General features: G+C 37.3%; 1 protein-coding gene and 1 long non-coding RNA gene across 5 annotated transcripts in view; one reads left to right on the top strand and one right to left on the bottom strand.

The window, feature by feature from the left end:
- Positions 1-1,279: 1,279 nt before the first annotated feature.
- LOC110255510 (uncharacterized) overlaps positions 1,280-26,398 on the top strand; it is a 41,624-nt gene continuing 16,505 nt past the window's right edge. The window contains exons 1-2 of the long non-coding RNA XR_002335922.2: positions 1,280-1,548; positions 13,347-13,426. This is a non-coding gene — a long non-coding RNA (uncharacterized LOC110255510). The remainder of the gene's footprint in view (positions 1,549-13,346; positions 13,427-26,398) is intronic.
- Positions 21,129-26,398, bottom strand: part of SUCO (SUN domain containing ossification factor) — a 91,094-nt gene continuing 85,824 nt past the window's right edge. For all 4 annotated transcript variants that reach the window (XM_003357538.5, XM_084977614.1, XM_084977616.1 and 1 more), the window contains 2 exons: positions 24,167-24,222; positions 21,129-23,199 (listed from right to left, as the gene is read on the bottom strand). In XM_003357538.5, coding sequence (XP_003357586.4) covers positions 22,756-23,199; positions 24,167-24,222 — 500 coding nt within the window. In that variant the 3' untranslated portion in view covers positions 21,129-22,755. The remainder of the gene's footprint in view (positions 23,200-24,166; positions 24,223-26,398) is intronic.

Below are 26,398 nucleotides of genomic sequence, written 5' to 3'. Positions count from 1 at the left end.
GCCAAGTGAAAAGCATTCTGAAGTGATTTTTCCAGGGTCCTTCCAATCTCTCTTTAGGAGGATGTGAAGTAACATCAGTTTTTTTTCCCACCACCAAATTTCTCTCCCTCCGAAAAAGGTTGGGAAGGAAGGACTTAAAACACATTGTATCAAACTCAAGGTTTTAAACCTGCTCCAGAGTAACAGAGCCCTTTGAGGAATTGATAAATTCAAAGATAAATAAAAATAAACTCCGAATTTTGCATAGAATTTCGGGTTCCTCTGGCAACTTCTCCAAGTCCAGATTAAGAATGTCCAATTCCGACCAGTGCTTCTCAAAGGCCAGAGGCCCTGGAAGGTCTATCAGACCCTCGGGCAGTGTGGTTCCAATTCTACACCACAAGCCCCTCCCACTCTAAGGCACTCCCCTGGCACCACAATCTGATAAAACTTTTGAATAATGAGAAATGGATCCCACATGTGTCCTCAGTCTTGAGTTACTCAAGGAAAACTGTTTTCTCCATGTGGGTCACCTCTTTGATGTGAAATACTTTTTCTGTGAGGAAGAGTAATTATGGAAGAGGGAGATGTTCCTGAAATAAATACCTGTCACAGTTGATCCTGTCCTTGACTTAGGCTTCTGAACTCAATATTCCCAGTCATTATGTCTTTAGTTTCGTTCATGCCAATTACTATTTAAAAATTAAGTTTTTATCTTATTTTATTTTGGATTTTTTTTTCTATGCCCTCTATGGAGAAAGGCATTGAAGAAAATGAGGAAGTGACTCACTTTTATCCGCCCCTTGCCTGAAAGGGATTAAAAATGTCTAGGGTGCCCAGAGAGTATAGATATATAATTCAGTTCATTAGCCCAGAATAGAACCGATAAGAACCCATAAGTATCCACACTCACAGCAAAGGCTACTTTCTTAGTCCCAGCTGGTCATCATTTCAAACATAAGCCGATGGTCATAATAGCCTTCCCAGGACAGACCCTTGCTCCACATCCTCGGCTTAACTCCTCTCTCAACTACCTAGATAATAGTATCTGATGCACATGGCCTGAGTTGTTTTAATGATGCTAAAACCACCACCAAATGGAAGAAATTAACTACTTGATGACCACGAGCACATAGTCCCCAAACCTGCTGGTGCCTAAGAATTGATAACGTTAACCTCTGTGACACCGCCCTGATACCTCACCATCAGCCAATCCGAGAACTTTGAATGAGCTGATTACATGCCCTGAGATGCCCCGCCCTCACCTGGCCTTTTAAAATACCTTGTTGAAACCCATCAGGAAGTTCAGGCTGCTTGAGCACTACCTGTCCTGAGCTCCTTGTGTGGTGTTGTGCAACTAACTGCACCTTCTTTCACCATAAGCCCCACGTTATTAGATTGGCTTTACTGGTGTGAGCAATCGGACCGAGTTTGGTTCAGGAAAAACAACAGGGGAGAGACAGTGTCTGGAGGCCCCACACCTGCTAATTAATCTGCATAAGCAGAGAAGGTCATGATGGTGTTTCTGTAATGGCATCTTCATAAGATGAGAGAAAGTCAAGAAGAGAGGTAAGAGCCTGGTGATCTTTGCCCTGGGAGGGAAATTGAAATCCATCTGGTTAGTGACTAACTGCGGTTAAGAATACACATTGCAATTTATGGCTCTGGGCTTTTTAGGCCTCTTTGTAGATGAAATGCCTTCCTGATGTCCAGTCCTAACTCCTACCCTTCCCTGACCATTCTTCCATTGCTTGGTAAACTCCTACTTGTTCTTCAAGATACAGTTCAAAAAACAATAGTTTTTCTCTGAAATTTGCTCTGCTCAGGCAGTAGTACACCCTCCATGTTCCTATAGCTTTCCATCCCACCACTACTAGAGTACTTAAACATGGTATTATATTAACAGCTGTTTCTTTCCATTTCTTTGTCTACCCCTGTTCACTAACCTTTGATGTTCCTAAGATTAGGGGTTGTGTTAAAACAGCCCTGCTCAAAGTTTCTGCCTTTGTTCTTGGGGAAGCTTCATAGTTTCAAAGTAACCCAAATAAAGGTGTTTCAGAGATCTTAATAGGGAACACGTTGGTTAAGACGTAGTGGAACTACCCATATCTGTCGGCATTATTCCAAGACTTCATTCCCAGAAACCTCATAGCTGTAGTGACAGAGAGGAGACATGGATGTCTAAGCAAGCTGTAGTCACTAAACTCTTATGATCAAACATTAGGGGGATATATGGAGAGATGAAGAAGGCTAGGACATACTTTTCTAAATGTGTATTTAGACAGCCTCTGTCTGCAAGCTAGGAGTCTTATTTCCTGGAAGGCACATGTGCATGAGCAAATGTGTAAGCGTACATGTGTGTGGATGCCCACGTGGACTTGTCCAAGCTGTGCCCATGGGAGAGATGGCAGCAGGCCCAGACGACAGCAAGAGGTCAGGTAGGCCTAACCTTCTTTTCAGGCCACACTGATCTCAGAGAAACAGCAGTGAATGATGGCTTGGGGCAAGATCTTAATTCTCTGCTCAGAAATTGAACCAGGGCTGCCTGAGTGAAGACCAGAAATCTTAGCTGCCAGACTAGCAAGAGGCTAAAAGTATTGCCCTGATTCTTGCCCCCTATTGAAAGCAAGGATGTTTCAAGGGGCAAAGATTGTTAAAATAGGTATAAAATTTATTGTTAGAAACATAGTACAACATGAGGGAGAGAATTATCTAAGGCAGAAGCAAAGCACCCACAGGAGCAGAGGTGTAGACATCACCCTGAATGAGGAGCATACCAGTGGTGATTTAAACCACTTGTATAGGGCAGGTCTTTGTTTTCCCTTGGCCAATTATATTGTTTTATTTTTTACACCGACCAGACCCAGGTCCCTCCCCAGTCTGCAAGCTCGTCCTTTGGCCAAGATGGATTCCAAAGGAAGGCATGGTGGGAAGCTTATCTAGACCCCCTCCCTTTTTGGCCCAGAGCAGTGTCTCCGTGCATGTGTATTTGGGGTCTCCCCGACCCTGAGGATGGGAACTATGTGACCTCTTGGTCTTTTGCCCAAGCAGGGCTTAGCCCCTCTTTTGATCCTGTCATTACCATTGTTTAAAAAGTTCACAAAAGACAACTACCAGTTAGTTGCAAATGTTTATACTGAAGCCCACATATCTCCTATCTCAACACCATGAAAGAAAAAAAGACAAGACTTGACACAGCCCCGTAGCACCTGGACTGGGTCTGCTGGGCCCTCCCAAAGGACTGCTTTACTTTAGAAGAATATATCCTTGAACTATGAATATTTTAAAGCACTGGAGGTTGTGCTGCTCAGGAAGAAGATTGAAATGGGTCAAACTAAAAAAGATCCTGTGTTGGGTCATTTTTGAAATAAGGTCAATAAATCAGTTAAGTTATGTGATCCCACAGAAAGAGCCCTAGACCTATAGATCAGCATGTTTGGGGGAAATTAGTTCACCTAATTACTAGCAGAAGTTTGTGCACCTGTGATTCCTCTTCTAGTACATATAAAATATATTAGCAATTAATGTTCCTTGGTGAAAATCTTGAGGGAGAATCACTTCTTTAATTTTATTTAATAGATTAGCTTATAGGTACATGACTCCTCTTTTGTGAATATTGCAGAAGGGAAATACAAACCCACAGCCACTTTCCAAAAATAGATGAGTTGATCATTTCTTTGTAAAAAATGGTCTGTAAATAAACATATAGGGTCACCATAGAATTAACTAAGGGTGATCTCATCAGTACCAGGCTCAGTTTCTCACTCCAGATAACAAAGAGGCTTATCTATTTTTGCAAGAAAATAGCCAGCAGAGATGGCTCTAAACAGATCTATAGCAGAGTGAAAAATAAGTAAACACTCTAAAATGCCCCAGGGTTATTTATTTGATATAACTAATTAGGCAAACATGGCTAGAGCTATCCTGGGATAGGCAATATGGCCCTGAGGTAAATAATTAAGGTATTTCTGAGCAACTTGATAAACTTGGTTGCTCTGGGATTCACAGAAATGCACAGATGCATCCAAGTTGACAGAGCCCTAGTGGGGCTTGTGTGTTACATGTGAAGGGTGCGCTGAGGCTGTAGGGGGAGATCAGAGGTTCTTGGTGGGGGGAAGGAGAGCCACAATTTCCGTTCTCTGCTGTGCTCATAATTGTTATTTTTAAGCAGAGCCTCTTTGAAGTGATCTACATTAGTTCCCTCAAATCAATATTCTTTTTCATGTGGGGATTTTGAGTCATTTTTGTACTTCCTCTTTTAAAGTTCCATAAACCCCAATAAATAAGAATTCTGATTGTCTGCTTTTGGGGAGAGCAGACTTTTCTTTACCAGTGATAGTGTTGCTCTGGTAAAGAGCAGCCTCTGTTCACAGGTGCCAAAAAGAAACTCGGAGACAGGGTTTTGGGTGAAGCAGAAAAGAATGGTTGTATTGCTTTGCCAGGGAAAGGAGGCCACAGCAGACTAGTGCCCTCAGAAATGTGTGTTCCACCCTGGAGAGAGTAGGGAGGAGTCTTACAGTGTTCAAGGAGCAGGGCATGATTGGCTGTGGACATTTTCCAGTTGGTCGGTGGTGAGGTGATCAGGAGTCAGCATCATCAACCTTCTGCTTCCAATCATCTGGGGTCTCTGTGCTTGTGGGCAGCATAATGTTAACTTCTCCACCTGATGGGGGTTTCAGTATCTGCAAAACAGCTCAAAGGACATGGATCAGAATATTATCCATAGTCCTTGAGGAAGAACAAAGTCTCCAGTGCTTGAGGAAGAACTAAAAGTCTCCAGTGCTTGAGGAAGAACTAAAAGTCTCCAGTGCTTGAGGAAGAACTAAAAGTCTCCAGTGCTTGAGGAAGAACTAAAAGTCTCCAGTGCTGGAGGAAGAACTAAAAGTCTCCAGTGCTTGAGGAAGAACTAAAAGTCTGTAGTCCTTGAGGAAGAACTAAGAGCCCTCAATTTTGTTGAGAGGCTCAAGTATTATTAGTTTGTCTTGCTTGACTTTTTACGCATTGTTTCACTTCTGATTAGTTTATTTTTTGGTTAAAGCTTTTCTACAGACTAAAATCAGGTGGGGGACAAGGGAGAGTGTTTATTTTAGGAAGGCCTTATAGGGTTCTGCTCGTTTACAATAGAAGTACTACTCATTTCTCCTAAATGCTGCCTGGTTCTTAGAATTGGACTATACAGTCTTTCTTTCCTCTTAAGATTAAGGACTATAGCAGTACCTCCCTAATAGATAATGTTTATAAAATACCCACCTCATTAAATAAAATACCTCTTTGAAAGAAGGACTCATATATTTTTTTTCTTTTTTAAATTGACATATAGTTGATTTACAATGTTGTGTTAGTTTCATGTGTACAGCAAAGTGATTGTTATACATATTCTTTTTCAGATTCTTTCCTATTATAGGTTATTAAAAGATAGTGAATATAGTTAAGTGTGCTATAAGTAGGTCCTTGTTGTTTATTTTATATATGGTAGTATGTATCTTGTTAATCCAAAATTATCAATTTATCCCTCCCCCTCTTTTTCCTTTTGGTAACCACTGTAAGTTTGTTTTCTATGTCAGTCCATTTCTGTCTTACAAATCAGTTTATTTTTATCATTTTTATAGCCCACTTATAAGTGATATCACTTATATTTGTGATATCACTCAATTTATTAGTATGATAATCTCTAGGTCCATCCATGTTGCTGCAAATGGAATTACTTCATTCTTTTTTATGACCGAGTAATATTCCTGTGTGTGTGTATGTGTATGCATCACATCTTCTTTATCCATCCGTCAATAGACATTTAGATTGCTTCCACGTCTTGGCCATTGTACATGCTGTTGCAATGTACATTGTAGTGCATGTGTTTTTTCAAATTAGCATTGTGTTTTTTTTCCAGAAGTGGGATGTTTGGATCATATGGTAACTATTTTTAGTTTTTTAAGAAACTTCCTTACTGTTCTCCATAGTGGCTGCACCAGCTTCCATACGCACCAATAGTGTAGGAGGGTTCCCTTTTCTCCACACCCTCTCTAAAACTTAATATTGGTAGATTTTTTTTTTTTTTCTGATGATGGCAATTCTGACCTGCATGAGGTGGTACTTCATTATTCTTTTGATTTGGATTTCTCTGATAATTGTTGATACTGAGTATTTGTGCGCATATGCTATCTGTATGTTTTCTTTGGATAAATGTCTATTTAGGTCTTCTGCCCGTTTTTTGACTGGGTTGTTTTTTTTTTTTTTATATTAAGCTGTATGAGCTCTTTGTGTATATTGAAAATTAATCCCTCTTTGATTGCATTAGTTGCAGATATTTTCTCCCATTCTGTGAATTTTCATTTTGTTTTTTTCTCTTTTGTTTTGTTTATGGTTTCCCTTGCTATGCAAAATCTCATAAGTTTAATTAGGTCACATTTGTTTATTTTTGCTTTTGTTTCTGTCACAAAAGAGAACAGATACAAAAAAGAGATGGATCCAAGTTGCCATGGCTGTGGCATAGGCCCATGACTACAGCTCTGATTTGACACCTAGCCTGGGAACATCTACATGCCACAGGTGTGGCCCTAAAAAGATTTTTTAAATTTTCAATTTCATTGATTTCTGCTTTAATCTTTATTATTTCATCAGGAAATTATTTTTCTTGTATCTTATATTGCCAAACACTTCCCTCTTATAACTGCTATTTCTGTGTCCCATAGGTTTTGTATCACGGTGTTTTTATTTTCATTTGTCTCTAGGTATTTTTTATTTCCTCTTATATTTTTTCAGTGATCCATTTGTTTAGTAGCATGTTGTTTAGCCTCCACATATTTGTGGTTTTGGTAGCTTTTTCTCTTATAGGGCATTTCTAGTCTCCTAACATTGTGGTTGGAAAAAAATACTTGATATTTCAGTTTTCTTCAATTTACTAGGGCTTGTTTTGTGGCCTCGCTGTGATCTATCCTAGAGAATGTTCCATGTGCACTTGAAAAGAATGCATATTCTACTGTTTTTAGATGGAATGCTGTATAAATACCAATTAAGCCCATTCAGTCTAATGCATTATTTAAGGCCTGTGTTTCCTTATTGGAATTTTTTTTTTTTTTTTGGATGGGAAGGGGAGGTCTGGATGATTTGTCCAGTGATGTAAGTGGGATGCTAAAGTCCTCTATTATTATTGTGTTACTGTTGATTTCTACTTTTTTATCTTTATTATTTGCCTTGTATATTGAGATGCTCCTATGTGCATATATATTTAGGATTGTTATGTCTTACTGGATTGATCCCTTGATCAATATGTAGTGTCCTTTTTTGTCTCTTCTAAGTCTTTATTTTAAAGTGGGATTTTCTTGGCTTTTATTGTTTTTGGGTTTTTGTCTGATAGAAGTATTGCTACTCTTGGAGTTCCTGTTGTGGCTCAGAGGATTAAGAGCCCAACCAGTATCCATGAGGATGTGGATTCTATCCCTGCCCTTGCTCAGTAGGTTAAGGATCTGGTGTTGCCACAAGCTGTGGTGTAGGTTGCAGATGCAGCTTGGATCTGGTGTTGCTGCGTCTGTGGTGTAGATTAATAGCTGCAACTCTGATTCAACCCCTAGCCTGGCAACTTCCATAAGCCACATGAGTGGCCCTAAAAAGAAAAGGAAAAATAAAGAAATATTGCTACTCTGACTTTCTTTTTATTTCCATTTCATGGAATATCTTTCTCCATCCCCTCACCTTCAGTCTGTATGTGTCTCTAGATCTGACCTGAGTTTCTTGTTTCTGTATCCATTCAACCAATCTGTGTATTTGGTTGAAACATTTATTCCTTTTACATTTGAGCTAATTACTGATAGGTATGTTCTCACTGCCATTTTGTTCTTGGATTTTTGTGGGTCTTTTTCCCCCTTTCTTTTGTTTTCTGTGATTTGATGACTATCTTTAGTGTTATATTTAGATTCTATTTTCTTTTTTGTGTGTATATTACAGACTTTGTTGTGGTTACTGTGAGATTTTTGTATAGTAGTTATATCAATATGTGATTGTTAAGTTGCTGATCTCTAATTTCAAATGAATTTGTACTCTCCTCCCCTCACAATTACTGTTTTTGATACCATGTTTTACATCTAAGTGTTTTGTGTATCCATTAACAGCTTATTGCAGATACAGATGATTTTATTACTTTTTTCTTTTAACTTCCCTACTAGCTTTGTGTGTGGGTGACTTCTTACCTTTATTGTATGTTCACCTTTACTGTTGAGCTTTTCCTCCCATGAGTTTCTTGTTTCTCATCGTGGCTGTTTCTTTTTCACCTAGAGAAGTTCTGATAACTTTTCTTGAAAAGCTGTTCAGTCGTGCTGAATTCTTTTAGCTTTTTCTTTTCTGTAAAGCTTTTGATTTCTCCATCAAATCTGAATGAGAGCCTTACTGGCTAGAGTATTCTTAGTTGTTTTTCTCTTCCATCACTTTAAATACATTGTGCTACTTGCTTCTGGCCTGCAGAGTTTCTGCTGAAAAAAAATGAGCTGATAGCCTTATGGGAGTTCCCTTATATGTTACTCGTTGCTTGCATTTTGCTGCTTTTAGTATTCTCTATCTTTAATTTTTGTCATTTTGATAATAATGTGTCTTGGCGTGTTCCTCTTTGGGTTAATCCTTTGAGGAACACTCTGCCCTTCCAGGACTTGGGTGAATGTTTCCTTTTCCAGGTTTGGAAGGTTTTTCAACTATTATCTCTTCAAGTTTGTTCTCAGGCCCTTTGTCTCTTTTCCTCTTCTGGGATCTCTATAATGTAAATATTAATGCACTTGATGATGTTTTAGATATCTCTTAAATCATCTTCATTTTTTTTTCTTTTTTCTGTTTGGCAGCAGTGATTTCTACTATTGTATTCCAGCTCATTGATCTGTTGTCTGAATCATTTAGTTTACTGTTGATTCCTTCTAGTGTATTTTTCATTTAAGTTATTGTATTCTTTATCTTTATATTTTCTAACCCTTTGTTAAAAACTTTTGACTAGTTGCTCTGTGCATCCATTCTCCTCCAGATTTCTTTGATCATCTTTACAATCATTACTTTGAACTCTTTCTTGGGTTTATTACCTATATCTACTTCATTTAGTTCTTCTTCTGGAGTTTTATTCCTTCATTTGGAACATATTCTTCCCCAGGCTTATTTAGTCTAAGTTGCTACTTTTATTTTTATGTTTGTGATAGGTTTGTTAGGTTTCTCTAACTTGGAGAAATGGCCCTTTGTAGGAGGAATACTGTGCATCCCAGGAGTACCTTCCTCCCTTGTCATCCAAACTCTATGCCCTAAGGGATTCCTCTAAAATTGCTGCATGGGTCCTTCTGTTGTGGAGGATTCACTATAGGGGCAGTCTGGAAGGCTTGGTTGGCCCCTCATCTGGTTGGTTGCCAGGCTCTGCCTTGTGCTGCTGCTGCTGCTTAGCAGGGTCAGGTCACGAGGTGGTTGGCTGTTGGAATCTTATGGGGCCCTGGGCTGGGGCTTGCTAATTAGTGGGTGGAGTTAGGGTCCTGAAGACTCTGGGACTGTTGCCTACTTACTGGAAGGTGAAGCCTGAGGTTAGTGCTGGAAAACAGACAGAACTGTTTTCTGGAGTTTGGCTGCAGGTCTCAGGGATACCAGGGAGCATTTCAGATCATTAGTGTTGTGGGGACAGATTCCTGACATAGTTGACACTTAGGGGTGTTCTTAAGTTTGCATTGGCCTGCTAGTGGTCAGGGCCAGGGCTGAGCTGGTCTCAGGGTAGGGTCTGGAAAGACTGTAGTTTTCGTGCTTCTGGATTTTGCACTGTAGTGAGTGAGGCTGGTCCAGAGGCTTGTGCAGTCTTCCTGGTGAGAGGGGTCACTGCCTGTCCACTGGTAGGTAGAGCTGGGTCTTAGCCCTCTGGTGGGCTGGTCTGTGTGTAGGGTGTCTCCAGAGGTAGCTGAGGGCTCTTTATTCTTTATGTAGCCTATCTGCTGATGGATGAGGCTGTGTCCCTGCCTAAGTAGTTGTTTGGCCTGAAGTGTTTCAGCCTATAGGCTGTTAGGTGGGGCCAGGTCTTGGCACTAATGACCCAAAATGTAAGCTGCTACAAGTGTTCATGCAGCTGAATGTTCCCCCATATGCCTGACACCAATGTCCCAGGTTGAGCCGCTGCTGCCCCTGCCTCTTCAGGAGACTTCTAGGACCAGCATGTAGATCTAGAACAGCCTCCTATTAAGTTACTACTTTTGCACTGATTCCTGTCTATGTGTGTAAGATTTGTGTGCCGCTTTTAATAGTGGAGTCTCTATTTCCTCCACTCCTATGGAGCTCCTGCAATTAAGCTCCACTGCCTTCAAAGCTAAATGTTCTGGTGCTCATCTTCCCAGTATTGGACTCCCAGCCTGGGAGAATTTCTGCAATATAATTATTTTCTAGCTTGCGGGTTGCCCACTCAGGGGGTATAGGATTTGATTATATCCCAAGTTTTCCCCTTCTACCCATCTAATTGTGGTTCCTTATTTATGCCTTTAGTTGCTGATTTTTTTCTGGTAGGTTCCAATCTTTTTCATCAACAGTTATTCTGCAGATAGTTGTGATTTTCATGTGCTTGTGAGGGGACCTGAATTCAGGGTCATTCTACACTGCTATCTTGGTCAATCTCCAGATTTTTAAAGTCATACTGTACAGTGCTTTAGCAGGATCTTGGCACATATTAAGTGCTTCTATCACATCAGAGGCTTTTAGCAATTATTAACACAAAAAAATGGCTTAAACATAAGAAGCATTCATTATTTTATTTATCAAAGAGCCAAAATGTGGGCTGGATCCAGGACTTGTTGGTTCTGTGACTTAGAGTGATGCCACAAGCAACTTCTTTTACTACTCTTCCATCTTTACCAGATCAGCTTTTCCTCATGGGGGCTCTTGTGTGAGAAATTTACATATATCATCTAAACAAAAAATTGTACAGAGGGGGGAAAAGATCTATCTCTCACTATAACTCACTTTTAACAAAAAAGAAACTTCCCAGAAGGTCATGTCTCAGCAGATTTCACTTCATTTGCCACTGCCCACAACTTTACCACATGTCCATGCCTAAACCAATCACAGGTGAGAAGAATGGATTTGCCATGATTGACTTAAACCAACCAAGACTTACTCCGGACCTAGGAATAATATCACTTTCCCAGGAGTATGTGTCCCCTGAATTTGGGGAAAGAAGGAGCACAGTATACTGGTGTCTGAATCCCACCTAAAAAATTTGTTGAAAGACTAGCTTGCTAACTACTCTGATAGCGTTAGAAAAGATTTTATTACCATGTTGTATTGGGCAGTACACCTATATTTTGTTGCCAAGGATACAAGTTTTCTGGAGGCAAAACATGGGCCACACATGAGAGCTGTTTGACAGGACTAGGTGCTCTCTAGAAGAGTGGTCTAAAGGAGCATCAGAATTCAGCATAAAGAAACTAGAAGTATTGCTGGACTCCTAAGAGCTGGGAAAGGAATAAGAGATAAGCCAGAGACTAGTGTATCATCCAAATCAAGAGAACACAAGTGAGAAAACCCCAGTAAGGGATTCCTCCAATGCCCGCCTCAAGAGTTTCCATGAGGAGAGAGAAATCTTTAAATGCCTTCCAGACCCAGAGAGTCCAAAACTACCAACAGTACCAGTCAAGTAACAAGTTTCTTGCTCCCTCCACATTTTCTTTCCCTCATTTCAACCTTGATGGTGCTGAAACTTCAGTTAGCTAGCTGGGGGAGAAAGAGTAGAAAAAGGAAGAAGATGCTAGCTGTGCTTCCTTCCACACAGGCTTCTCACCTGCCTCATGTCTTATCTGAGAGCAGGAGAGTAGTTCTAAAATGGAATAAAACTGGAAGATTTCCCTGTTATGTAGGACTGGGTATTTTAAATAGTAATTTAAACTATCCAGAATAATCAATCCATCTCATTTTTTTAATCCAGGAACAAGGTCAGTGTTAGTCTCACTGAGCAGGTCAACAAAATTTTTGCTTTTATAATTATACTTGTAGTTCTGCTTGTTAAATATACTACTTAACAGTTCACAATTTTCATAATAAAGGGCAGCTCAAAACTTCTCTCCAGACCCAAATCTTTCCTAAATCCTCTGAGAAGGCCAGTTCACCATTACTCCCAGAAATATTCCAAAGTGTCCTTTAATGAGGGTTGGGATTTGACTCTTCAGGAGTTAAATAGGTAAGTGGCCTTCAGCTGTTAGTGCCAGGTACAGCATCTCCAAATTTTTTTGCTAAAATGCCCATAAAGCTATAAGAATGGCAAATATGTATATATTTTATGTAAATATGTGTGTGCCATTTTATAAATAACATCCTCAAACCCTTTGCAGTGGGTCGGGGCAATGTTATTAACTTTAGCCCTGAATGTGAGTATAAATAATGTATCATTCTGAGGCAATTAAGAACCCGTATGCCTTCTCCATCCTCTCTTCCCTTGTTGCATCAATTGAGTCTGTATTCCAGACGGTATAATCTTGGGACTGAGAAGGACCATCCAATCTGTAATGAACTTTACATAAGTGAGAAATAGATTTCATTATGTTAATCTAATGAGATTAAAGAGTTTATTTATTATTGAAACATAGCCCATTACAAGACAACCACAGAACCCAAAACACAAGAGTTTTTAAAACCATGTTGATTTATCCAAGGAGTATAAGCAAGAATGGTTTAATATTAGACACTGTAAATATAAGAATGTGTTATAAGATAAATTATAGGAGAATTACTGATGTGATAAATTTTAAAAGCATTTGATAAAATCCAAATTCTGTTCCAAATGAAGAGGAAAAAGTGTTTGTAAAATCATTAAAATATATATCTCAAGCTAATAGCCATCATAAACCAGTGTAAGCTTTCCTGTATTTATAGTCACAATCAAGAAAAGGATTGTTAAGTTAGCACCACTGTTACTTAACATTGTTATGGAAGCCCAAGCAAGTGTAAAAACAGAAGGAAAAGGAACTAACTGCATACTTAAAGGTAGCATGAGATAAATGTAACAACATCACACTATATTATTTACATGAAAAAACTAACTGAAAAAATGAATATATTTTATAAGATGAATAGGAATTTATAAGGTAAGTTGTTGCGAAATATGCTTAACTAATACCTCTAGTTTTTCTTCGAGGTCTCAAAAGCCAATAAAATACATTAAGGGTAAGGAAACCACATTCATACTAGCAACAGTAGCAAAAATCTTAGCAGAAATTAACACAAATTACATTATTTTTAAGAGAATTAAAAAACCAGAAATACTTGCATAAGTAGAAACATAACTATATTTCTGGATAGGAAAATGAAGTTTTGTTATACAAACATTTCTCTACAAATTAATCCATATATTTAATCAAAATTTGAAATTTTCTTTGTGGTTTTAGGAATTTGACCATTACTCCCGGAAATATTCCGAAGTGTCCCTTAATGAGGGTTGGGATTTGACTCTTCAGGAGTTAAATAGGTAAGTGGCCTTCACCTGTTAGAGCCAGGATTTTGACAATGTAATTCTTGATGTTAATCAGATATAGAAGACAAAGTAATTCTTGATGTTAATCAGATATAGAAGACTACTATGAATATTTTAAAAGATATAATTACATGTAATAATTTAAAACACTAAGAATTGTCTCAGCAAAAAATAGATGAATGAAATGGAAGAGAAAATCCTGAAAATCAGTTATTTTAAAAAATGGAGTAGTCAGCATAGGACATGGGTGAATATAGAGTAGAAGTCATAGATCTGAGCCTTGGGGCACTCCAATACTAAAGGAAAATAGGAGAAAAAAGACCAAATGTAGTTGTTCTTTTTTTTTTAAATTTGAAGTATAGTTTACTTACAATGTTGTGTTTCTTTCAGTTGTATAGCAAATTGGTTCAGTTATGCTTTTTTTTTTTTCAGATTCTCTTCCATTATAGGTTATTATAAGATATTGAATACAGTTCCCTGTGCTATACAGTAGGTCCTGTTGTTTATTTTATATATAGTTGTATGCATCTCTGTTAATCCCAAATTCCCAATTTATTCTTCCCCTCCTTTCCGCTTTGGTAACCATTAGTTTGTTTTTTATGTCTGTGAGTCTATTTCTGTTTTGTAGATATGTTCATTTGTATCATTTTTATGTATTTAAATAATGTATGATATTTGTCTTTCTCTGACTTCACTTAGTATGCTAACCTCTAGATCCATCCATATTGCTGCAAATTTCATTTTTTATGGCTGAATAATACTCAGTTTGTGTGTGTGTATGTGTGTGTGTGTGTGTAAATACAACACATATTTATTCATTTTTCAATGGATACTTAGGTTTCTTTCATGTCTTGGCTATTGTAAATAGTGCTGCAATGAACATAGGGGTGCTGTTATCTTTTCAAATTATGGTTTTCTCCAGATGTATGCCTAGGAGTGGGATTGGTGGATCACATGGTAGTTCTATATTTTTTTTCTGAGGTAACTCCATACTGTTTTCCATAGTGGTTGTACCAATTTACATTCCCACCAATGGCATAGGAGGGTTCCTTTATCTCCACACCCCCTCCAGCATTTATTTGTAGACTTTTTGATGATGGTTATTCTGACTGGTATGAAGTGATACATCATTGTACTTTTGATTTGCATTTATTTAATAATTACAAGTGTTGACCATCTTTTTCATGTGCCCACTGACCATCTGTATGTCTCCTTTGGAAAAATATCTATGTAGATCTTCTGCCTAGTTTTTGATTAGGTTGTTTTTTGTTTGTTTGTTTTTGTCTTTTGAGGGCCACACCACAGCATATGGAAATTTCCAGGGAGGGGTCCAATCAGAGCGGTAGCCACCAGCCTATGCCAGAGCCACAGCAACAGTTCCTATGGGAACTCCCGTTTTGAGTTTATTTTTAATAAGATGTTAGCGAATGTTCTAATTTCATTCTTTTATATGTAGCTGTCCAGTTTTCCCAGAACCACTTATTGAAGGGACTGTCTTTTCGCCACTGTGTATTCTTGCCTCCTCTGTTGTAGATTCACTGACCATAAGTATGGGGGTTTATTTCTGGGCTTTCTTTCTTGTTCCATTGATCTATATATCTGTTTTGTGCCAGTAACGTACCGTTCTGATGACTGTAGCTTTGTAGTATATTCTGAAGTCAGGGAGCCTGATTCTTCAGCTATCTTATTCTTAGGATTTCTTTGGTTATTCAGGGTCTTTTGTGCTTCCACACAAATTTTAAAATTTGTTCTAGTTCTGTGAAAAATGCCACTGGTAATCTTAGAGTCATCGCATTAAATATATGGATTACTTTGGGTAGTATGGCCATTTTATCAATATTGATTCTTCTAATTCAAAAATATGGTATAGGAGTTCCCATCGTGGCGCAGTGGTTAACGAATCTGACTAGGAACCATGAGGTTGCAGGTTTGGTCCCTGCCCTTGCTCAGTGGGTTAACGATCCAGCATTGCTGTGAGCTGTGGTGTAGGTTGCAGGCACGGCTCAGATCCCACGTTGCTGTGGCTCTGGTGTAGGCCAGTGGCTACAGCTCCGATTCAACCCCTAGCTTGGGAACCTCCATATGCCGTGGGAGCAGCCCAAGAAATAGCAAAAAGACAAAAAAATATATATATATGGTATATATTTCCATCTGTCTTGTGTCATCTTAAATGTCTTTCATCCATGTCTGAGTTTTGGGAGTACAGGTTTTTTTGTCTCCTTAGGTTTGTTAATTTTTTGATGTGGAAAATAGGATTGTTTCCTTAATTCCTCTTCTTGATAGTTTGCTGTTAGTGTATAGAAATGCAATAGGTTTCTTTGTATTAATTTTGTATCCTGCAACATTACAGAATTGGTTGATGAGCTCTAGCAGTTTTCTGGTAGCATCTTTAGGATTTTCTATCTATAGTATCCTGTCATCTGCAAATGGTGACAATTTTACTACTACTTTTCCAATTTGGATTCATTTTATTTCTCCTGCTTCTCTGATGGCTGTGGCTAAGACTGTAAAACTATGTTGACTAAAAATGATGAGAGTGGTCATCTTTGTCTTAAACTTAGAAGAAATGCTTTCAGCTCTTCACTGTTGAATATGATGTTAGCTATGGGTGGTCATATATGGCTTTTATTATGTTGAGGTGTTTTCCCTCATTTCCCACTTTGTGGAGAGTTTAAAAATCATAAATGGATATTGAATTTCATCAAAAGTTCTTTTTGCATCTGAGATGATTCTTCAATTTGTTAATGTGGTATATTGCAGTGATTGATTTGCTGAAAAGAGAGTGCTCTTGTAGAAGGAAATTGTCATGCTTTGGAAGCTAGGAAGAGTGGCAGGAAGGGAGTGACCAACTGAATTAAATGCTTCTGATGGGCAAGTAAAATGAGAACCGAGAACTGTTTTTTGGTTTTAGCAACATATGATCATTGATGGTTGTGACAAGGACAATTTCAGTAGAGTAGTGAGGTCTGATTGGAGTGAGTTCAAGAATGACCAGTGAGAAATTGATATAATGAGGGTAGATGGCTCTTTCAAGAAATTTTTGTATAAAATGGAGCAGAAAAATGGGCAGTAGCTGGAGGGAGAAATGAGTTTATAACAGAAGGCAATAATAATATATTATTCTGTTGAGAGTGATCTATTTGAAGGGGTGGGGGGATGATGGTACAGGAGAGAAAAAATGAAGCAGTGTCTTCAGAAAGGTTAAATTAGGCATGAAATCTAGTCCATTAGTAGAGCTTTGGCTTTAAGGAATACAGTTCATCCAAAGTAGCTGAGAAAGGCCAGATCATATGAACACTGACTGAGACCAGTAGATGGGAGGTTGAAAGAAGATCTTTGGTTTCTTAAATATATATTTTTAGTGGTTATCAGCGAAGAGTAAGGAAGTGAGATGGCATTTTGTGGAAAATGGTTGAAATACATCAAGAGAATCAATAGATGGACTAGGAAAATGTACTATGATTGCCAGTAGCATCCCCTGGCCTACTCAATATCAGTAATCATGAATGGGAGTGAGAACAGTCCTGCTGATTTTCCCTGACCTGCCATAGCCTGTGGATGCAGGTATGTAGGAAGCAGATTTACCCAGGTGTATGCTTTTGCCTAACTGCTTTATCAAAGCAAGAGAAGAACAAGGGATTTGAAGATGTATATAAAGGAGCAAACTTAAAGTGAGGAAATAAAAATTTATATTCTAGGGCAAGTCAAGGAAAATTTAAATATAAATTTTCTCTGCCCTTTGGTCTTCTCTTTCCCCTCTTTTTTGATTAAGTATCTGTATTATGCATTAACCAAAACTCCCCCATTGGCAGAAATACCTGCTCAACCATAAAGAACAACATTCTAGCATCAAAAGGACAACTCTTTAAAACCTTTTTTTTTTTTTTGCATCATTCTTCCTGATGACATATATTTGTGTTTTTTATTGAGGTATAGTTGATTCATAGTGTTAATTTCTGCTGTACAGCAAAGTGATTTAGTTATATATAACACACATACACACATATGGCTGCACCCATAGCATATGGAAGTTCCTGAGCCAGGGATCAAATCCATGCCTTTGCAGCAACCTGAGCCATTGCAGTCAGATTCTTAACCCACTGTACCACAGCTGGAACACCTATATACTTTTTTAAATATTCTTTTCCATTATGATTTATCATAGGACACTGAATATAGTATTCTGTGTTGTACAGTAGGATCTTGTTGATTATCCCCTTCATGTATAAGTTTACATCTGTTAACCCCAACCTCCCACTCCACCCGTTCCCCAGTCCTCTCCCCCTTGGCAACCACAAGTTTATTCTCTAGATAACATTGCTTTTGATCTTGTAAGGGGCCGTGATGACCTACTTTGTAGTTAGATTTTAGCAGATTGTCAATAAGGTGGCATTTTATGTACAGCCCTGTCTCCAAAAACTTAAATAACTCTTCTTTGTCCTCTAATGGAACAGTTCTCTGAACTTTCTGAGAGGATTGTTCCCAGGTTATAATCCTTAATTTGGCTCAAATAAGATTTTCCATTTTTTTCTTAGATTGACTGGTTAATTTTTTCATTGACAAAGAATTGACCAGGTAATTCAAGCTGGGTAAAGAGTAAAGACTTCAAGGGAGTGAGGGAGAATGCAAAAGTGGTATGACGAGTGAATTGTAGGATTTGGTGAGATTGATGAATTATTAGGGTGTGAGGGGGCAAGTGCTTAAAAAAAAATTAGGAGGTGGTGGTCAGAGTGGATGCTTGAAATTGGTATCAAGGATTATGGATGTTGGTAATGACAAAAATTAGGATTTAATGACAGGTGTAAGTGGCTGATACAGGCTACAGCAAGATCTTTGGGAAAAGATGACAAGGAACTTAGACACTGGAAAAAATAATGTAGGGTAGACGTTGAAATCAAGAATTATGACCAAAGTTTTAGAATGACAGTGACTCAAAGAATGAAGATGAGAGTGGGAGAAAACAGGAGTTCATTTTCAATAAGGGGAAATAGTGGATGCTATAGTTTGATATAAAATACAAAATGAGGCATTTTAGGGCACTGAAGATTAAGGAGACATCTAATCTGTTTGCAACTCTAGTGGTATGAAGCATTTGGAAAGAAAAAATGGACCTCCTGAAAAGGATTCAAGAGAAATAGTTTAAACTAGAACAATTATGTAAAGAGAAGGTTGAGAGAAGTTTAAAAATCCAGGAAGTTTTATTGACGATTGACTGAGTTCCAGAGGGCACAGGGGACATGTTTTAGGTGTTGCTGAAGGAATGTGCGTCCAGAAAGAAGGATGTGAAGAGTCATTTGGGGCTACTTGTGGTGATAAAATAGGAACCAAAGACATATGAAATTTGCCTTAATGGTTTTGAGGCATAAAGTTGTGGCAAGGCCTTATGTTAAGGGGTAGCAAGGTCTTTCCAAGAGCCCTGCAGAGTTCTGGACTGACTTACTGGCCTTTGTAATGGAAGCACAGAGGAGGGACCTTACTCAGAGTACATCCAGCTCAAGGCTCCCTGCTGACTTTGCTAACAGATAGAGTTTGTAGCCTGGAGATAATTAGTCCTAAACTTTCTGGTTGATGCTCAGAGACTAGGGATGTGAGCAAATTCTGAGTATCCAAACATTAGTTGCTAACAGTGTGTTCCATAGGTCAGGCACAGGGTAAGTTTTACACATATAAGCATGACTGATGCTCAGAAAAACTGTTTGAAGTAGGTACTATTATGCCTATTTACAGGTGAAAAGATGATGCTTAATGAGAGTTTGACTGTGATTTGTCTAATGTCACACTTAGTAAGAGATACAGAACAAATATGAAACTAGGCAGTCTGACTTGAAAACATTTACTCTAAAGTTGTGTGGTTATACTACCTACGTGGGGAATGGTTTTAAACCACTCTGGATGTAAAACTTGTTTTATCCCTTATAAACTTAAAAATAACAAATACTATGTTTGTTCAAATACTTATTTTACAAGTTTTGTAATAGAAGGTATTTGTCTAGGTTTCTGACCTCTGATTTATCAAAAAGAAAAATGAACTCAGTTAAGTCTGTGGTATATGACCTTGAAAATACATGATTCACTCTTACAAACACACATTCTAAAAATGAATTTTGAAAGTAGTAGACTAAGTATAATGCAAAGGTCATGAACAGATGCTCCAATAGGTTATTTTTTAATGTCTTAATATTGTATAAATGAATACTAGTGGATTGAGATATAATTTAGTGACAGTATCAGTACATGACTAGAAAAGCTCTTAGTACCTACTTTGGTAGCCCAGACACTAAAACTAGAATGACTGAAAGTAATGGCCTTTACACTAGTAAGACATGCAAAGTCATAAACCAATACGTATATTTTAAAAGAAACTAGGTAGACAATAAAATCAAATGAAACTTAACTGGCCCTTGGGAAAGAAGAGAAAGGGAAGGAAAGGAGAGTATTATGAGGACAACTGGAGAGATCTGCCCGTGAGTGTGCATTAAATACTATGGAATTATTAACTTTTTTAGGTCTGATACTATTATCATGGTCATGTAGGTGAATGGCCTTCTTCTTAGAAAACACATGCTTAAGTATTTAGGGGTTAAGGGCATGATGTCTTAACTGGCTTTCAAATGGTTCTCCTCCAAAAGATGTTTATATGTGCGTTATGTGTGTATAAAAAGAGAACTACTAATTTCAACTGTTGAACCTGGGTAAAGGTGCATAGGTGTTCAACTTTTCTATGGATTTGAAATTTTTCAAATTAAAAAGTTGGAGAAAAGCATGAGGTTTTTAAGTAACTGTTCTATGAAATATTTTTTCAAAAAACATTATTTCTAAATGAACATGTTGCTTATTACACTGTGATTTTAAATAAATTTGTTGAACTATGTTAACAAATTTATTTCTACTTCATATTCATGCCAACAAGTTTATCTACTTAAATGGGAACACACCAAAACCCAGCAAATCAGTAAGTGGCAAAATAAGCACAATAACTGGATAGAGTTGAAAACCATTGCTGCTAGGGAACAAGAAATCCTTGACTGGGGGGAAAGGTGGAGGGGGTGGTGTGTAGTGGCCAAGAATAGAGAACTGCTATCTTTCTATACAAGCCTTACTTTATACAATGATTTCATTCCTCAAACTATATTTCTAAAAATCCAAGGAAAAGAACTGCTTTCCTTTGTACCCCTGCAAATAATATTAGAGGAAATAAAATGAAATTGACAATCAAGGAACATTGAAAATCTATTAAAGAGATTTTATATATATATATATTTATATATATATGTATATATATATATACACACATACATACATATATATGCTTTGCTTCTTACCAGGCACAAATCTACTACCGGTAAGAATTTTCACTTTTTTTTCTCCTCATGTAAGTAAAAATCTCAGAGAAGAAAACTCCCAATTATAAAATGTTATAACATACTTAGATATGGGAAAATAAAAAATTAATCTTAAGGATGGTACTTACTAAAAGCACATATGTATAGTCTACTAAAAATTTAAAATTCTCATTTCCGTTTCTGAAATAGTGAAATTATGACTGTATAGGGTACAAAATGTTTATATGAAAATTCAGTCAGTTTGTAGTTGGCTGAAACATGATCAATTATTTAATTTTTTTAAGTGTCAAAAATGTGAATCTGTTTGGAGTAACAAGTTTGTTAGGTTCCTCAATGAACATATGAGCCAGTAATTAATAAAGACAAGTGTTCAGATTTATTTGGAAATTCACAGTTTCTAATGGCACTACAGCTCCGTAGTTACATATTGAAAGTCATCTTTCCACAATGCTGGATGCTGCACATAGGTGGTATAACTTCCCACACTACCTCTGCTCTCTCTTCTGGACCTCTTTTCAGTGGGTTTCTATACAATCAGGCCTTTCTGCTTTGACTGGCTAATTGTACAGACTGGAAAAAATTTAAATCATCTAAAACATACTATCGACCTAAAGCAGCAACTTAAACAAAAAAGGCTTTAAATAAGTCACATTAACAAACAATACCCCTAGAAAGGTATTAGACAAGTTTAAAAACAGTTATTACTAAAAGTGCTCAATAAGTTATAACTTAAATCTTACAACACAAAACGGTCAATTCACTCCCTTTCAGAAAGAAACTTTCCACTTTCACTCATTACTGTAAAAACACATACTTAGAAATCATTTGGTACAAACACAGTTGCTGCCAATTATTTTTAAAGAATAACAAAATGAAGACACACACATTGACATCGCACATGTATACCTCTGCACATTTGTAGCCAAGACAAAGCAAACATCAAGGAATAATAATCCCTTTGGACTTGACCAATTAGATAGACAAGGCTTGACAAACTCACTAGCTGGTTCTGTGCATACATACATAGGCAGTGATTACATCATAGGAGACCTGGACTCATTTGACAAACATTCAAACTTTCCATTTGTAGGAAGTGAAAACAATGATGGGAAAGTTGGGAGGATTAGTGCTTGTGAACGTTTAAAATGTAACGTAGCTCAATAAAATCCTTACAAATGGCTAAATGTGTTTAAAAGGTGAATTTAAAAAATTATTTGCTAACATCAGTCTTTTACAAGAAAAGATCATGTATTTTTCTCATATTGGATTAGTAGCTACAAGAAAAAAATCATGTATTTTTCTCTCACTGGGTTAGTAGCTAAAGAAAATTAGTGTGAATAAGTCAAATGAAAATAACATTAACAGTATCACCATTTACCTAAAAAGAACAGACCTAAGAGTTCCAGGAGGTGTTTAAGTGAGTTTGCTAAACAGAGGTCTAGTTGGCCAAGTCTTTAGGATTTTTGCATTGTCTTTACTGAACTCCAGGCATAGATCACCTCAAAGCCTTGTAGTGTTTGCAGCTTCAAAAAACTAACGAAGTTATAAAAGAAATCAAATGACAGAAAAAGTCCTCTCTCCTCTTCCAGTGGCATTATAAATAGACAAAAGGCACATAAATATGGGAAGGTGCAAGAAATAGGAACAAAGCTAAAGGAAGAGGTTTAGGCTTTCATTCCTATCCCACCCAAGGAACTGGGCTTCCAAATTACTTCTGTCCCAGTAATTAATCTGAAAAAACATCTTTATAAAATGTTTACCATTGTCCTTGTAGGAAGTGATCAGCCTTGTAAAACTGCAGCTCATCAACCAAGATTGACACAATCCCACCTACTTTTTAAAAAGGCAAAAGCCGTAATTTCTGAATACTTTTCCCATTAATATTTTCTCCCTCCCCCAAACCCTTCAAATACCACAGAGACTGTTCTTCAAAGAACAACAACAACAACAAAGTCTCCAGTATGAAAAGTTCGATTAATTTTAGATATGTCCAGAGACTGCTGTAACACCAAATGTTCCCACGGTGATCTCTTTGTTTCCTTTGATTATGTCATGCAGGCTCGGCAATGACCCTGACTTAGTCTGTATTAGAGTTTTTATCAATTTTCCTTGGTCTTGGACTTTAGATCGCCTTCGTTTCAAAGCCCTCTTTTCAGTTTTTGTCTTTTGGGACTGTCCATTGCACAGACTTGTGCAAGCTGAAATGCCACAAAAATAAGACTCTTCTGACTGTGATGAAGTTTCTGAGCTTCCTTCAGATGGAGGACCCTTATAAGAAGAGTGATAAACTTCTCCAATATTAGAAAAATCTCTCTGGTTCGTAAAAGGCTTTCTTCCTTTTATGTCTCCATTGGCTATAGGATGCAATGGATCTGCTGGCTTTATGGTCTCAATTTTTTCAGTTTTGTACTTGCAGCGTTTCTTCTATAATACAAGTAAAAGAAAGGGGAGAAATTAGACCTTCAAAAGTTACTTAATAAACATCTAGAGAGCTGAGCTAATGGAGGAAAGTGCCATCTCCTGGTGGAAAGTAAAAGTATTATGAACAGTGTAAACACACTATTCTGATCTGTACAGATACAATAACCTTTCCATTTTGTAAATGCTCAAATCTACCTATCTGCTACCTCTGAATACAGGTTTAGAGGGTGATCACTAACATCTGAATACCTATTATGTGCCATATATTATTCCAGCTGCTTTCATGTGCATTTTACCCTGAAAGGTGAGTGTCTTGAGCCTGATGACCAAATGAGAAAACCAAGGTACACAGGTGCAGTTCTCTGCCCAAGTTACAAGACAGTAAGTGGGCAAGTTAGGACCGAATCCTAGGCTATTTGGTTCTAATATCCAAGTTCCTTTACCTAAATACAATTATCTCTGATCAAAATAAAGACAACTTTACTGAGAGAGGCAAAATGGAAAAATCACATACTTTGGAACCAAAAAAGCCTGAGTATATTCTGATTTTTGCCACCTATTTAAATGGGTCATTTAAAGAGGACACAGACTCTGGGGACAGGATCATCTTCAGGCTAATGTGAGGATTACAGGATAGTGTACACTGTGCATGGCATGCACTGATAATAATGACCATCAGCCAGGAGTACACTTTTTCTGTAAAAGCCAGGCAGTAAATATTTGATTTTGCAGGTCACATCCCCTCTCTGGCATATTCTTTTTTGTTACAATCATTTAAAAAAGGTTACAGGCCTGTACAGAACAGGCCACAGGCCTGATGGGTCATAGTTTGCAGATCCCTGTAAATATTTATATCATCATAATTGAAAATAAGTTTAAGGGTCATTTAAAAGTTGTATTAAAACTTTCAACCTATTTCTTTATACCCACATAACACACCAATATACTTAAAAAGGAAACAAAACATTACCTTTTTTTCTGGAGAGAACTTGAGGGGTTCTACAATGTACAAGTCATTTGGGTCTACTGTAAGTAATAAAAAAAAATAAAAAGCAGATGTAAAATGGAAACTAGATTATACTCTGATTAAATACTATAAATATTGTATTACCTCTATGATTTTCTTAACTGAACCAATGAATTTATATTTGTCAGGTTAATCATATTATTTATACATTTGAAATTAATAAGCATTAAAGCATTAATTAGGTAGAGGGTACCATTCTTATTTTGGGCTTGATTGGTCATCATCAAATAATTTGCCTAAGTTTTTAACTTATAGCTGGCTATCAGCCAACACAGTGAGGATCCTTCTTTGGGACAGCTCTACCCTCTTACCTGGTGAGAAAAATAACATTACCAGGTAAGCTAATATTTTTGTGAAAGACTAAACTCTACGCTCTGTTGCAAATATGGGTTGACCATATGCAATTAAGCAGATGAGACTGAGTATGAAAGCCAGTTAAAGGAACATACACAGAAAAAGGGGTCCAGGAGGTTTTTTCTAATTGTTTATTACTACGATTTACTGTGATCAAAACTACTGAACTCCAAAATCTCAAAATAGCTTGAACACTATAAATGATCAAGCAATAATGAATAAACACTTCTGGCACAGTGAGTAAATTAGAAATACTAGCTAATAGAAATAGAAATACTAGGTTTCTAAAATTTCATTACATAAGCATATCTAAGATAACTCCATGCTACCCCCATACTGACAAGATAAATGCACATACAAAAGAAGGGCTTTGAGACTTTAGTCCTATCCAACCCACTAAAAGTAAATAATGGTCTGATGCAGGCAGAAGGTTCTAAGCAGCAAATTCATGTATCAGAAATTTACTGATAACATGATTCAACCAATTACAATTTTTTACATTATGTCCCAGAAATCTGTTATGTCACTAAGTATATGAAAATATCCAAACATCCATTTAAGTAGTCATTTCTATTAGATTACTAATCTTATTCAAATCACTTTTTAAAGAACATGGTGTCTACTTTTAGGAATGGTTGTTAATGTTTTTCAGGGTAACCTCTCCACTGAAAGCAATTAAATATGAATTTTTTAAAAAAAATCATTAAAAGCACTGAAAGGACAGCAAAACTAAGTAAGTAATCCCAAGCTACAACTGAAGGAAAAGTAGGAATCCAGAAGTCTAGTTGAACACAAAAGTCATTTTTGTCTTGAGAGCTTGCTGCCACTTTCCAGTATCATGAGAGCATAATACTGCATATTATTAGCCTGAGAAAGGTCAAAATTCAAAGTACAGCTTCTACTGAATGCATATTGCTTTCATATCATTGCAAAGTTGAAATTTTTTTTTTTTTTTTTTTTTTTTTTTTGTCTTTTTGCTATTTCTTGGGCTGCTCCCGCGGCATATGGAGGTTCCCAGGCTAGGGGTCCAATCGGAGCTGTAGCCACCAGCCTACGCCAGAGCCACAGCTACGCGGGATCCGAGCCATATCTGCAACCTACACCACAGCTCACGGCAATGCCGGATCGTTAACCCACTGAGCAAGGGCAGGGACCGAACCCTCAACCTCATGGTTCCTAGTCGGATTCGTTAACCACTGCGCCATGACGGGAACTCCCAAAGTTGAAATATTAAGTTGAGCCATCATAAATTGGTGATTACCTGTGTGTTTTATTCTTTCAATAAAAAATTACAAAGCACTAAAAAAAGGCAAAAAACTCCACAGTTTGAAAAGACTAAGCAATCTCAGAACCAGAGTTTGATATGGCAGGAATGTTGAAATTATTAGACCATCAATTTTTAAAAAGCATACATTAAGGCCTTAAATGGAAAAAAGCTGACAACATGAAAGAACAGATGGATAATGTAAACAGATGAAATTCTAAAAAAAATGAAAAATGACAGATTAGAATGACAGAGATGAAGAATGCCTTTGAGTTTATTAGTAGACTGATAAAGAATCACTGAGCTGGAGGATATGACAACAGAAACTTCCAAAACTAAAATGTAGAGGGAAAAAAGACCAAAAAGAACCAAATACCTAAAAACTATGGTGGACAACTACAACTACAAAAGCTGTGACATAAGAGTAATGAGAATACCAGAGGATAAGAATGAGAGAAAAGGAAAGAAGCAATATTTTGAATATAATGACAGAATTCCAAATCAATGTCAGCAAGTCAAAGATCCAGGAATCTCAGAGAAAACCAAGCAGGACAAAT

The sequence above is a fragment of the Sus scrofa genome, chromosome 9 (assembly GCF_054392235.1).
Source record: "Sus scrofa isolate SSC_HxYL_T2T_F1_AM1 chromosome 9, Sscrofa_HxYL_maternal_Yorkshire_Landrace_v2.0, whole genome shotgun sequence".
Taxonomy (NCBI): Eukaryota; Metazoa; Chordata; class Mammalia; order Artiodactyla; family Suidae; genus Sus; species Sus scrofa.
Note: the sequence above shows the minus strand (reverse complement) of the source record. Positions and strands in the feature narration are given on the sequence as shown.